This window comes from Scaptodrosophila lebanonensis, unplaced genomic scaffold, assembly GCF_003285725.1.
Source record: "Scaptodrosophila lebanonensis strain 11010-0011.00,11010-0021.00 unplaced genomic scaffold, SlebRS2 tig00000024-arrow-pilon, whole genome shotgun sequence".
In the NCBI taxonomy this organism is placed as follows: domain Eukaryota; kingdom Metazoa; phylum Arthropoda; class Insecta; order Diptera; family Drosophilidae; genus Scaptodrosophila; species Scaptodrosophila lebanonensis.
In genome coordinates, this window is record NW_022060538.1 from 15,188,525 (window position 1) to 15,202,746 (window position 14,222).

The 14,222-nt window shown below is 38.0% G+C and overlaps 1 protein-coding gene across 8 annotated transcripts in view; it reads left to right on the plus strand.

The window, feature by feature from the left end:
• Positions 1 to 2,309: 2,309 nt before the first annotated feature.
• The window catches only part of LOC115620619 (protein held out wings), a 55,167-nt gene continuing 43,254 nt past the window's right edge, over positions 2,310 to 14,222 (plus strand). For 7 of the 8 annotated variants that reach the window (XR_003995230.1, XM_030513945.1, XM_030513939.1 and 4 more), the window contains exons 1-2: positions 2,310 to 2,390; positions 3,248 to 3,797. Coding sequence is in view for 7 of the 8 variants with exons in the window: in XM_030513945.1 (XP_030369805.1) it covers positions 3,539 to 3,797 (259 nt within the window). In the remaining variant the exon portion in view is untranslated. Of the gene's footprint in view, positions 2,462 to 3,247; positions 3,798 to 14,222 lie in introns of all 8 variants that reach the window. The other variant, XM_030513940.1, reaches the window with a different exon arrangement.

Here is a 14,222-nt window from a genome sequence, read left to right on the forward strand (position 1 = left end):
CACATTAGCTTTGTGTGTCAATTGTAAATTGGCAAAAGCATAATTTGGCGGCTAAAGTCAAAGCGTTGGTGTTGCTATAACCACAGTCATAAACTTCATGCACATACACCAACTTGCTGGCGTTTGGCCAACAAATTTGCATGCAACTAAACGTGCAGCGAACAGAAATGGTGATGCCAAGGATGTAGCACATTGAGTGTGAATATTACAGGCGCTGCAAATGGTTAGAAACGAAAAAGAAACTGAACTTTCAACGCAAAACCTTTTCGTATTCCTCTGAATTCTGAAAAACGTTGCATTCGGGGGAAGCAATGTACACAATTTTGGAGCTCTGTACTGTTAAAGACAAAATTTATTTGCACCTATCCGACTTGTATATACCATATATGGGTATGCTTATTTAAATTTAGATAATACATTTGCGATCATTACTTTCCCTAGAGTTAACTTTTTTACATAAAAATGGAATTTAGCTATCCATCTTTTGAAAAATGTGAGAAAATAAGAACTGCTTGCAGAGATTACATTTTGGAATATAATCATCCTATGAGATGACCTAATCCCATATAATAAATAGGACCTGGTTAGCTGATCTCTAAAAGATGTGATGATAAATACGGGAACTATAAGAAAACAACGGTGGACGAGAGGATATATATTATATATTAACGATATATATATTATATATATATTATATATTAACGATATAAACAATACAATTTCTTGTATAGTTGCTGCAGCTTCATTTTGTGTGCTATGCTCATCTTGACTAAAGGGCATTGTGCAAGGCTATGGACGAAAAGAGATCCCACACGACATGGTAGTTTGTCAAACTGCTGCACGGACACTTCCTTATATGACCGTTGCCAGTTGTCTCTCGCTTTGGAATTGAGTTCAAACAATTGAAATGCATTTTAAATGCAATTTTCAGTTTGACGTTTTCATGAGTGCGAGTGTGTGGGTTTTACCACGAGCCTTGGATGACAAGTGGAGCACAATAACTCACGCCTTGCGCATTTGGCGCCGTTTTGGACAAAGTGGTGTTTGAGCATGTGGCACAGCAATTGAGGCATTTTAGTGTGCAGCTTTGCAGCTTGTTAAGACTTTTGTAGGATGGCACGAATTTGAAATCGTACACAATGATTCGAAGGTCTTCTTAACAGCTTAGAAGCCCACGCCATTCCAATCACTTGGTCGTAGGTGTGAAGATCAAAAGGGCTATATCTACATACATATAGAAATGAAAAATCCACAAAACATAACAAAGGCAAAGTCTTTACGCGCTCTGACACATATTTGAGCGACAATACGATATAATGCGCCTATATTTAATGCTCGCCATATAATCACGGCCCACACATGCACTGGCCAAGTGGCAGCAACTTGCACACAAATTTGGAGCCTAGTGGGCGCCTGCTTTTCACTGATCGGTAATATGTACATACATACATACATATTTATGCATGTGTGTGTGATTGAAAACTTTCACGTCTTGTTTAAGTGCATGCGGGTGCTGTAAGCCGGCCATGGTGTCAACATTTTGGTCAACCAACAAGCATTTACACGGAAGCCACAAGCCGACAATGCAATGCAATGGAAAGTAAAAGTTGTGTGGCTGTCTGTAGCCGCTTTTGGTGCGTCGCCATCGACGCCACCACTGCTGCTGCGTGCGAATTCCAATTTTCCCACATACATTTGCCCATGGGCTCTTACAGCAAACTAACACTAACACTTGGTTACGTATATTTCCATCAAAACAGATTTGTAATTTGCATAGATTTTTGGCCAAAAAGCCTGCCCACATGCATACATATGGCTACACAAATCTGCGGGGCTACCCGTCGTTTTGGTTCTAATAAATGCGCACAAAAAAGAATGCTTTTAACAACAACTTTTAACAATTTCCGTGTATAATTAATGCGCCTCCACTTTGATCACCATAATTCAAATAGCCGCCAACGCGCCAACTTGATAGCGCGAAGTATGTGTGTGCGAGCAAGATAGTTACTGTCAACGGCTCATGTTTGATAAGTGAGTGCTACCAGATGTTTAGCATACTGGTGATTGAAAAACATTTACAATCGTAGATTGCATAAGTCAAAGCCAACTCCTAATCTAGATGTTATTTTTGAAATAAAACTTCATTTAACACTTTATTTGCTTTGAAAGCCACGGTATTTGCACAGTTTCACTGTTAAGCCAAACAGCTGCGCAACACTGTATGTTAGCTGTGCCAGGTGGCAACGCTTGTATATGATCCTCAACACTCAACCTTTTTTCGCTTTGCGCTTTAGCATTCAGTTTCATTTTCTCAGTCTTTGCGTACGGTTCAGTGGTGGAAGAATCGTTGAAGTAAAGCGAGATCGTGCGTTTCCCGACTCGAATAGCTTGTAATATAAACACATAATAAAAAGGAATTCTCAAATTGTTTATTAAACTAGTGTACAACTTATTCAAAAATGTATGTGACTTTAAAACCAAAACGCAATTAGTGCAAAATGAATAACGAAATGCAGCCAAGCCCAGCAACAGCGTTGGCACCAACAACAACAAATACATAATCAGCAACTGTGCATATTTGTGCAAAATTCTCAACATTTGTATTTCATAGATATTGCCATTCATTGTGATGGAAACATTGCAATTGTGCCATGAATTTGAATTTTGTTTAGTTTTCTAAATGTCCAGAACACTGATTTGCATATTAAATAATTTCCCTTACTTTTTTTATTGTATTGGTACAAAGACGAAGTTTCAGGCTGCAGCAGCAGCCGCTAGCAAGCGCTGGGGAGTGAGCAGGAAAGCAGCACCTATTTTGACATTCTGCTTTCATTCATCTCCGTAGCTGCGCTCACCACGCTCACTTAGTTCACAAAGTCACTCTCCTCTCCTCTTCGCTTTGTGCTGCTGCTGCGCTGTTTTTGTATTTTTGCGTTTGCTCGCCAGTGCTTCTTCTTACATTTTCGTAAAACGATCAACGCTGCTCGCTGAGGAATTTTCTGTTTTATATTTTGGCTGGCTGGACTGGCTCTCTCCTGCGCTCGCTCACATCAGTTAGATTCATGTTGTTGTTATTGTTGCTTCTCACACATTTTGGGCGGAGTTGCTTTCATTTTGTTATGCTGCACATTAAATTTTATGAAAATAAAGGAAATGAGAATTGTTTTATCGACTTAAAAAATAAAAATAATTTATCGCGACAGTAAAGTGTTCTGAATTACATATGTACATATGTCTATTTTTCCAGTTTTTTAGAGATCACGATCACGCGTGTTAAGCATAAAGTGCAATTGTGCAATACATAAAGAAGCAAAATCAAAAGTTAAACGTTAATAGAAGAACAGTAGTGGAAAGTTAAGTATACATACATGCTCGCAAAATTATAAAAAAAAGAGAATCTCTCGTTTTAAACGATACACCCGCATTGTGCAAAAAGTAAACAATTGTAAAGGCATAAACAAACACAAATACAAACATAGAAAACACCTCTCATATAAACACACACATAGACGGAAATAGAGAATCAAAAAACAACAAAATGAGTGTCTGTGAGAACAAAGCCGTTGTGCAACAGCAATTGCAACAACAAGCCGCCGCGGCTGCGGCTGCCGCCGCCGCCGTTGCCGCTGTCCAACAACAGCCCCCACAAGTGGTGCCACAGCAGCACATTACACCACAGCAACAACAACAAAGCACACAGAGCATTGCCGATTATTTGGCCCAATTACTGAAGGATCGCAAGCAGTTGGCTGCATTTCCCAACGTCTTTACGCATGTGGAGCGTCTTTTGGATGAAGGTAAGCGTAACTGATGATCCACGTCGTAACAAATACAAATACAACAAATATTGTACAGTTCACATTTTCTGTGATGATTCAATAAAGTTTTAAATGTATTTGTTGTTTGTTATTCGAAATGTTCATGATAAACACATCGTTTAATCAATAAAGAAAATCTAGTAATAGTTTTATAGTCGTGTCGTTGCAGTGCATGTGCATTCCAGCACATTTGCACCTTCAATTACAGCCCCTCCCTTATCAATAGTTACTTTGTTGCTTTCTTTCGCTTAATTTCTATATTAAGCGGCATCTTTGGCTGATCTCTTCTGCCGTTTCGAGAGTTCATTCCACCTTACACTCAAAAGATACTTTTGCTCTGTTGCTGTTGTTTGTTATTTTTAGTGACTTCCTTTTTGTGCGCCACTTCGTGTGCTCTTCAGCATGGCTCTCTGCACTCCCCCTCTTTTACCTCAGCCAACATCAAAACATCATCAACGTCGCGACGAGGCCACAGGGCTGTGTCTGCATCTGTGTCTGATGCGCTTTCGTTGTTGTTCTGCTTTTAACTTCTTTGTTGACTCTTCCCATTCCATGTGTTGCACGCACCCTGCTGGCCCCCGTACTACCACTTACATATACATACATACAGATATGTATGTATACATGTACATACATATATGCGTAGGTATTTTGGAACTCTGGTGCACAGCATTCTCGTTCTCTTTACTGGGACGCTGATGTTCCGCATTTTCATCTGCTGCTTAACGAGCACGCACAATATACAGATACACAGATAAACATTGTATGGCGCTCTTATCGTTCAAGGCAATGATCTGCAGTAGTAATTTCTGTGCTGGCATGGGGCATAACAACAACAAGAGAAACCACAACAAGACCGCCCATTAATATGTTTTACGCACCATATAGAATTTTTATTATGTGCAAATGGAAAAATTGTATCTGAAAGTTGCGTCTCTTCTTGAACGCAAATGGTCAGAAAATGCGTGCGTATTGGAAAGTTGCCATGCCCAAAACAAACAATTTCGGTCAAAAAGTAACAACAACACAAAAAGTCCAGCCGTAGAGTCGTCAACTCTGGCGCCCGTCAGCAAAATCACGAAGCGGGGCGTATGAGGCGTGTGCAAACAGTTTCGAATAGTGTGTGTGTGTGTGTGTGTGTATTCGTTTTTTGTGAGTATGAGTGTATTATGGGCCAGGATGCGAGGGTTCGGGGCAATTACCTGGTCCGGCGGTGACGTTTCACAGTTCGTTTTCATTTTTCACAAACAATTATTTTGCTTTCTAGTTGGTGTTAGTGTTGGTATTTGTCCAACATCTGTTGCCCATGTGCATATATAGTAAGAGTGTTAGTGCTCGTGTAGCACTTTTCGTAATGACAAAATTATGTTGCACAGATACAGATACTTTAGACGCCACGGCGTAGGTACAAACTAGTTTCTGTCTATGAAATTTATTTGCTTAAAGCAAAGCGTTGACAATTTGTAAAACTCGTTCGACCAGTAACCCACAACAGCAACTGAGACAACAACAATAAGTAACAAAATTTAAGCAAAAACAGTAAACGCCATCCACAAAAGAAATTGTAATATCTTAGAACTTTATAAGAGCTGAACTAAAGACAATTTCTTTAGTACCAGACATTGTAATGGACCTTTTCACTGATTTAATTACTTTAAAACATACATTTTGAACCTGGAACGAAATGCATTTACGACTTTTGATCTGGGGTTCAAGTATCTTGTACTTGTATATTACATAGTTTCAATTTCAAGTGATGCGAATTAGTAAGTTCATATTATAGCTACCGAACTGATCAGCACGTCATATGCTACTTAAATATTCCTCCTACAATATTGGGATCCAATATCTAGTTTGGTAAAATTTCTTGTAATAAATTGATGTTTTTCAAATTCAAAATTTTGTTTAATATGCATTTCCTATTAAAGTAATTGTACATCGTTTAAAAGTTTTGGTACCGATTGAAATGGCATGTTCGAAAATGATCGGAATTAATTGACCAATAGAGAAACATTGAGTCCATGTGTAGTCTATTTAATATATTCTTACCAGATAAAAAAAAACTTGTCACGTAAACTAGGCACGGGAATTGTAAAAATGTGCATACAAAAGCAATCGTAACTATAATACACTTCTAACACGCATGATCACATACCCGTTGCCTTGAAGAACATTCAATCTTCACATTTTCGATAAGTGTTATTGCCTAAGAAAGAATTCCCTGTACTTGGAAGGCATCGCTGCATAAGTGCCGACGTCGTTTTTTTATCTGTGTGCTTTATCAGATTTTGGGGCGCGGCGTTGCGGAAGCGCGACCCAGACATGGAAAATGTAGTAAACTAATGTTGATCGCAGCCTCCCCGAACTCTTCTGTGAAGCTTGGCCTGCCAGCCAACTGCAAACTTGTAAACTCTTGCGTTTGCTTCATTTTGTTTCCTCAGTTTTTACCCGTCAAGGCAAGTTAGTTTTGTCCGGGGAATATATATAGGTATATATATATATTTTCGACGTTTGCTGTTTCTAAAAAGAAGTTTTTGCAACTTTCTCTTTTCAATTGCTTTTGTTGTGGTTTTTGCTTTTTTTTTATGGCGGCGGTTCGAGATGAGGGCAAAAACAACTTTGAACCGCACATGTGCCCAGCAAGTAATTTGAAAAACTGCCCCCGAGTTATTGGCGGGCCTATTTTTTTTTTTTTTTTTGTTGCTGCTCGCTTATATGAATGTTTGTGACTGTAAAAGTGTGGGTGTACAGCAGAAAAACAAGAAAAGTTTACTTTGATGACAAAACCCCAAAAAATAAAAAGAAAAAGGCAAAAGGCGGACTGCAACAAAGACAAAGACAATTCATTTCGCTTTTCAAAGTCGCCTGAAATACAAAATTTAAGTAGCTTAAAATTATTTTGTCCCATACACAGACACTCGCAGTCACTCACATCAAGGCGGACCTCATTAGGGTCTACCCTCCGGGTTGCGGATGCGGCGGGTGTCGCCAAACTATGGCTACCTGTTGGGTGCCGTTGTTGTAGTGGCTATTGTGTCTGCGGTCACTTGAAATGCACAGCTTGTGATTACATTTAAATATGTTTTTTTTTTCATTCTAATTTATACCCTATACACAAAATGTATTATGTGTATACGGGGCTACTGAAAATATATGTTACAGGTGATATTTATGATCAGTATGTTTATATAGTCATGTGCCCTGAAACTCTTCTCACAACATTTGATGAAAAGATGTTTAGCGTGATGATCAGTTATATGTTAGATTTGGCTACCAAGGCCGACTAACATTAATTAATTATACGTCAGCTGGGTGGAGGGTGTCGCACAGTCGTCCGACTATAGCATTCATACTTGTTTGTTCACACACACACACAAACATTTTTGCGTGCCCCTCTTTTTGTGTTGTCTTTTGGCTTATTATTGTCTTTATTCGCTCGACGCTTTTGGCACTGCTGACATAAATTTTGTTGTTCTTTAGGCTGACTCATGCCCAAATAATATAAAGCATCTGAACACAGCATTGAATTCTATCTCTAAAATACTTTTGCCATGTGACACAATAAGTAAGCGAGCTCGCAAATATTGTTGTTCTTGTTTTCCACATTATACATACGTATGTATATAAATTTACATACATATATGTATATATATATATATTTATATATATATATATATATATATATATATAGACGTAGATGGGTGCTTTGCACAGTTGAAGTGTGCCTAGCCTGTGGAAAGCCGACGTCAAAACGCTCAGATTACAGAGCCGTGCAGTCCAAGCATAACTGCACGTAAAGCTCTCGCCAAAGCATCTGTGAGTGTGTCTCGGTTTCTTCGCATATCTTCCGCATGACGCTTGTTAATTATGCAAGCAAATTGTGGCTTATATCAAACAAAATGCAGGGCATATGCGCATCTGGGATATACCAAGTCTTCTATACTATACACGTATAAGTTTAAAGGCAGTCGCACCTTTAATTTGATTATTTTGAAGAATTTCTTTTAGAAGAATTTTATGTAGCTCACAACGCCCACACTTGGCCGAAGAAAACAGGCAGAGCACAGCAACAAATACTACAGCAACACTGAAAAAAATTTCGTATCGTTGCTACGTGTCAACATCGTTTCATTGGACGCACAAGGCGCAGCGTACGTAGCTCTCTACATGCGGTGCCGCTCGATCTTATAGATACAATATACGTATATATTTACGCGTATATGTTATGTATATGTACATATATACTCGTATAGTATATAAATCTTGCGGTGTGCATTCAAAAAATCAAATTACGGCAACACCCGCTACAAACTGCCCGTCTATATTCATACATACATACGTATATACATATCGTGACTGCTTTATTCTGTATATGTGTGCATATATACATACATACACTCATATGTATAAGTATAGATATAGATGGTATTTTTCAGATACACAAATTTCGTTGCTACTTGCCGCCCCTGCAGCTACTGCCACTGCCCGACATTTTTCATGAAAATTTGAAATGTGTTTCATTTCGTCTAAATTTAGAATATTGGAAAATGTTTTTGCTCTGGTCTGCTCCCAGCGTTGAACAAATGTTTTTTTTTTTTCGAAACAAAAAAAAAAGAAATTGTTTTTTTGCGGCTCTTTCTCTTGGAATTTGGAATTGTTGCTGTTTTAGGGCGTTATAAGGCAACAAAATGTGAATTTGGGAGCTCTTCAAAATATCTCCGCACACAGAACGTAAAAATCAAAATTATTCCAAAGTTATGTATGTATATGCCGATGCGTCAGCAGCTTACAATATTAAACCTATGTACGCATTAAAAAATAAAAACAATTACAGATCTAGGTAAAATATGAAAATGTTTTAAGTTGATAACCGTTAACAAATTAATTGCGTACTATTTTATGAGCATTTATATTTTTTATAAAGCTAATATCTTTTGCGTAGATTTTTTAAATCTGATTTAATTTTATACCAATTTTATTACTCAATAGATGCTTCTGAAAGGTGCAACATTTTTCAAAACATTCTTCCAATTGCTTCAACTTTAGTGCTGTCTAGGACTAATATCCAACCCGTTTTGTGATACGTAATAAATATCCAACAGTTTATTGGCTTTTATTGCTTACTGCCTCTGGTAATCAAAACAAACAGTTACCATTTCCATTGTTTACCCCTATGTTTATTTATAGTTCAAATTTTTGCCTAGCTGATTGGTCATTACCCGATAGAAAGCTAATACATAGCTTCATAAGGCAAACAATTGCATTCGAACAACAGGCCCATCATCATCCGCATCATCTCACGCTTCAACAGATATATATATATAGTATATATATGTGCAAACTTAGATTGCAATCATCGCTCGATCGCTTGATTGCTTGATCAATCGAGTGCTGACATTGTCGCATCACTAGCTGACTACAAAAGATCGCCAACTGTCATTCCTCCTCTATGTTTTGGTCTGCGCCTGCGCACACGCTTTACAAACAAAATTTATTTTAAATTAAGCCCCATCGATGACAAAAAAAAAATTGAAAAAGAAAAACACAACATTTAAATTCAATTTTCAGCGTACAAATATTATCATAGGCTCGAAGCAATGCTTAACGCAATTTGTTGTAACTACAGTCCATGCACAACCATGGGGAGGCAGTGAGTCAAACCACTAGAGACAATACATATAGTTAGATAAATGACGTGCTCATAAATTTGTTGACAATTGTTATGCGGCAGGCGTACGCACAGCTGCACCCTCACCCGCGCTTGAAAGCCGTACCCGCACGTAGCATGTTTGGCTGTCCAGCCATCTACTCGATGACGACCTATTGGTCAGCACTCTACACGTTTCATTGGGTTTTCAAATTCAATTAAAATCTTTTGTCATGGCGCGGGCTCGCAAATATTGCGTGCCATTTGCCGTTTACCGTCCGCTGTTTACTGTTTTGATTTAGACGCAAATGGTAAGCTGATAGTCATTGTTTATATTACGCTACTCTAAAAGCGCTACCAAAAATGCAGCGAAGCGTTCGTCCACGGATGTTTGCTGGCCAATTGCAGTTGACTAGGTAGCCAGTTGGCCAACTGCATTATGCTGACCATTGAACAACTACGTCGCAAATGAAGCAATGTGGCTTTGAAAACAGCAGTCACACATGCCATTTAATAAATGTTTAATTTTTTTTTTACATGTTTTATAAAAGGGCATTGATCGTTGTCATTGTCAGTGGGGCGTAGAGTTGCCGGCCAATGTTTAACAAAACTTAACTATGTGGGGAAACATAGAAAGTGGAATGCAAAGACTAGAGATTTGTCAACAAAAGGAATGCATAGATCAATGAACTTATTTATACTATTGAGCGTCAAAGGTCCCTAATGTAATCTAGAAAAGGTGTTCATATAAAAATAATTCCAGAAAATAATACTTGTACTCGTATTAAAATATTTAATATAAGCCGCTTATTTATACTATTGAGCGTCAAAGGTCCATAATGTAATCTAGAAAAGGTGTTCATATAAAAATAATTCCAGAAAATAATACTTGTACTCGTATTAAAATATTTAATATAACTTCTCTTGTTTAAACAATAGGATTAGGCCTTTGTTTTGAGATTATGTTATTTTCGCAAAAGAATAGGAAACGCTGCTGCATGTTTAGGGGCGTACTACCGAACGGACGAGACGGACATGTTTAGCTCGATTTCTGTATCGTCCTGCTGAAAAAGAATATATAGTGTATAGTACTCAATTGGGTCCGAAAAGTTTCCTTCAGCCGGCTACATACTTTGCTTCTGGGAAGAGCGCATAAAGTACAACGCGTTTTTGAGTTACTACATACGAGTAGGAATAATGCTTTCGAAAATAAAATTACACCAATAAATTTTCCATTTCCAATTTCCATTATTGATATGATTTGTTAAGATGGCAAAGAAGTAATGAAACATTACATCGCATTGAATGATTGCTTCCTACACTTTGTGCCTCGTGGGGGTGTTACTAAACGCATCGTAAATATGATTACATAAAGCAAATTGAACGCCCACCAACAACCGCAACCAACATGCATGCTACCAAACTTTAATGATTGGCAGGCCAAAGCAAAGCGCCAATAAAATGGCATTTAACCCAAATAAATAAACGAGAGCCAGTACGACATAAACATTTTTTTAATGCGATATCAAAACTGCCAAAATAAAATAAAGTAAAATAAACAGACTGAAGCAATGCATACAGTAAAAACACACACACACACATAAAAATATATACATATATAGATATATATATATATATATTAAATGCGCACCTACACACACAGGCAGCACCTTGTACCGACTAGTCAAGCATAACACCTGAGTACAAATGCAACAATTAGAGGCACATTTTCCTACCTGCGCATAGAATTTTATGAAAAACTTTAAACTTTCAATTCAAATACTTCAACGGCATAAAAAGTTACAGATTTCGTGCGTTCAGATATGCGAAAATAGTGCAAAACTGAAACGGGTGTTGCCAAAAAGCCGACGATGACGGCGGCGGACCCAAAAAAAAAAAACAACAAAATGCCAATTCACTGACACAGACACAAATACACATACACAGTCAGTTAGACAGTAGTGCCCGATACGTTAACGCAAAAAGACGTGACAACGATGGCGGCAACGACGACGTTGGCGACATTCATTCATGCTACAAAAGTAAATACACGCCATGGTGCACGCAAAACTTGCCGTGTATTACTCAATTGCATTTGATGGTGGCACTTGCGGGGAGGGTGGTGTTGACAAAAGATACCACACAACATTTAGCGAAAAGATACCGCTTCGCACCAAATAGCAAAAGCTATTCTCAGGCTCTTTAAGTGCTAACCGCATTCATATGCTTTACCTCGATGTAGTAGTCTTTATCTAACTTCAATTATTTTTGCTCGCAGGGGAACGAACGAGAAACGCCCTTAAACCAAATTAAACTTACTTTAAACATATGTAGTATAATAATTTGTGGTATTAGTAGAAGTATCCTACAAGCTCCGCAATTCTGGTAAACCTCATTATTTAAGTCGTACAATGCAGGAGTCAGCATAATAAATATTCATATATGAACCTTTTGTCTGCATTTCGAACTTTCGATTATTATTTTGTAAAATATCATTAATTTGTAAAAGTGGATATACCTAAATTATTTCCCATGAGTTCAACATCTTGGAAACAAACTATGTACTATATTCATTAACAACCAATTGAGAATTCTTAAGCCATAGTGAAAAAACATACTTGCTTATTTCTTACAAATAATACATTTGTACCACTGATTATTATTTTTTTTATACCCTGTACCCGTAGGGTAAAAAGGGTATATTAGGTTTGTGCAAAGTATGTAACATACAGAAGGAAGCATCTCCGACCCCATAAAGTATATATATTCTTGATCAGCATGACGAGAGAAATCGATCTAGATATGTCCGTCCGTCCGTCTGTCCGTCCGTCTGGATGAACGCGAGGATCTCAGAAACTATAAAAGCTAGAATAACCAAAGTTGGCATCCAGATTCTCCTAAGTCCGAGTAAGGACGAGTTTATTTTATTTTTTGGAATTTCCCCCCCCCCCCCCCCCCCCCCCCCACCCTTCCCACGCTACAGAATTTCGTCAATAGCGTCCACATTTCAAATGGTACCTAAACCAAACTCTGCACACATAATTTATATATAATTGTCTACTGTTGTTCAAAATTTTATTCAATTCGGTCAATTCTAAGAAAAGTTATTAGCGAAACAAATTCTCGCCAGTACAACCCCACCAAACTGCAGCAACAAGTTTGCTCTTCTTCTTCCTCTTTTTGCTGCTGCTTTGGGCGCATATAACTCAGTGACGGAAGTTTACCTGGGTACAGGGTATTACACTGTCGGGCTTGCTCGACTGTAGCGTTCTCTCTTGTTTTTTATTTAGCAACTGACACACTTTAAATTGGCTGTTAAAAAATGCATAGAATGTAGGTGGGAAAATTTCAATCTAACTTTTTTGATTTGACTTGTATCTGCAGGTTACATTATGTATGTATCTTTGGCTATTCATTACGCGTCGCTATTAGTTGTCGCAAGTGACAGTGATCTTGCTAATGTAAAATGCAGCCTCTTCGACGATGAAAGGTATACACACACTCGCACATTCAAACTTACATACATACAATTTTTCAAACTGTCTCTTTTGTCTGCCACAATTTGTTGTATCTTTGCATCTTTTTCTGCACGTACGTAATGTCGTCGGCATCGTCTGGGCCATATGACGCATAAGCGGCAAATATTTCTTTTTGTTTGTCATTTTCATCAAGTTGCGTATCTGTTGGCATATCTGTAAGATGATTTCTTTTTAATGTTTGTCGACGGACGTACGCTTTATAGTTTCTATTGCTGTTGTTGTCAACGATTCGTGCTTTTATTTATTCCTCTAGATTGTTTTTTCTTTCTCAAAATTTTCTGTGCTCCACACATACTTGCTTCTATGTTTATACTTGTATTCATTTTCGCCTTATCTAATGTTATTGTATAATATTTATTTGTTTACATTTTAATTGTTTTGCCACTGCTTAACCCATTTCATGCGCAAGCGACGTTCACTGAGACAAACAAAAAACTACTTACGGTTTTCTTAATTATTAAATATATCATTAAAAATAAAGAGAAGCACGAACAAAACTGATATGAATTGAAAATGAACGAAAAGTGATGATAGCTCGATTCTTCATAAAAACCATGATGCCATAACACAGCTTTCGAATAGAAAATTCTGAGACAATCGATACATTTTTTACATCTAAATGTTTTGTTGGATTTGGTCTGTCTTAAGGTAATGGGTGAACGGTTTTCGGTCTGCTTGGGGTGTGTAATGCTACTTAAAAGTATGTATATACAGGCTGTATGTATGTACTTAAAAGTATATAAGGCCCGCATTTCACACGCCTGTCTGCGTGGCTGCCTGCCTGCTTTTCGGCTTTTCACTTTTGCTCCTGCATTGGCAATTGAAAAATTAAATTGATTAACGATAAAAATCGGCTGCATTGTGCGTTGCACAATAAAAGTGATTCACTTGCTCAAGTGGCAGTGCGACTGTCTGCCGCCGGGCTGCTGCCTTCCATAAAGAGTCAAAAAGCCAGCGATTGACCATATGGTGCGCGAAAAATAAAAAGCCACAAGGCACTTCAAAGCGAACATCGGTTTGGATCGAATCGAATCGCATCGTCGTTGTCGTCGCATGAGCTAGTCACAAAGTTGTCTTTTCATGCGCACATACTACATACAAGTACATATGTATGTATGTATGTACGAGTATGTACTTTTAAGCGAGGCGAGTAGCGAGCAGCGGCAACTCTCAGGCAAACAACTCTCAACAGGGGCAGGCACACACTCTCTTATCAAA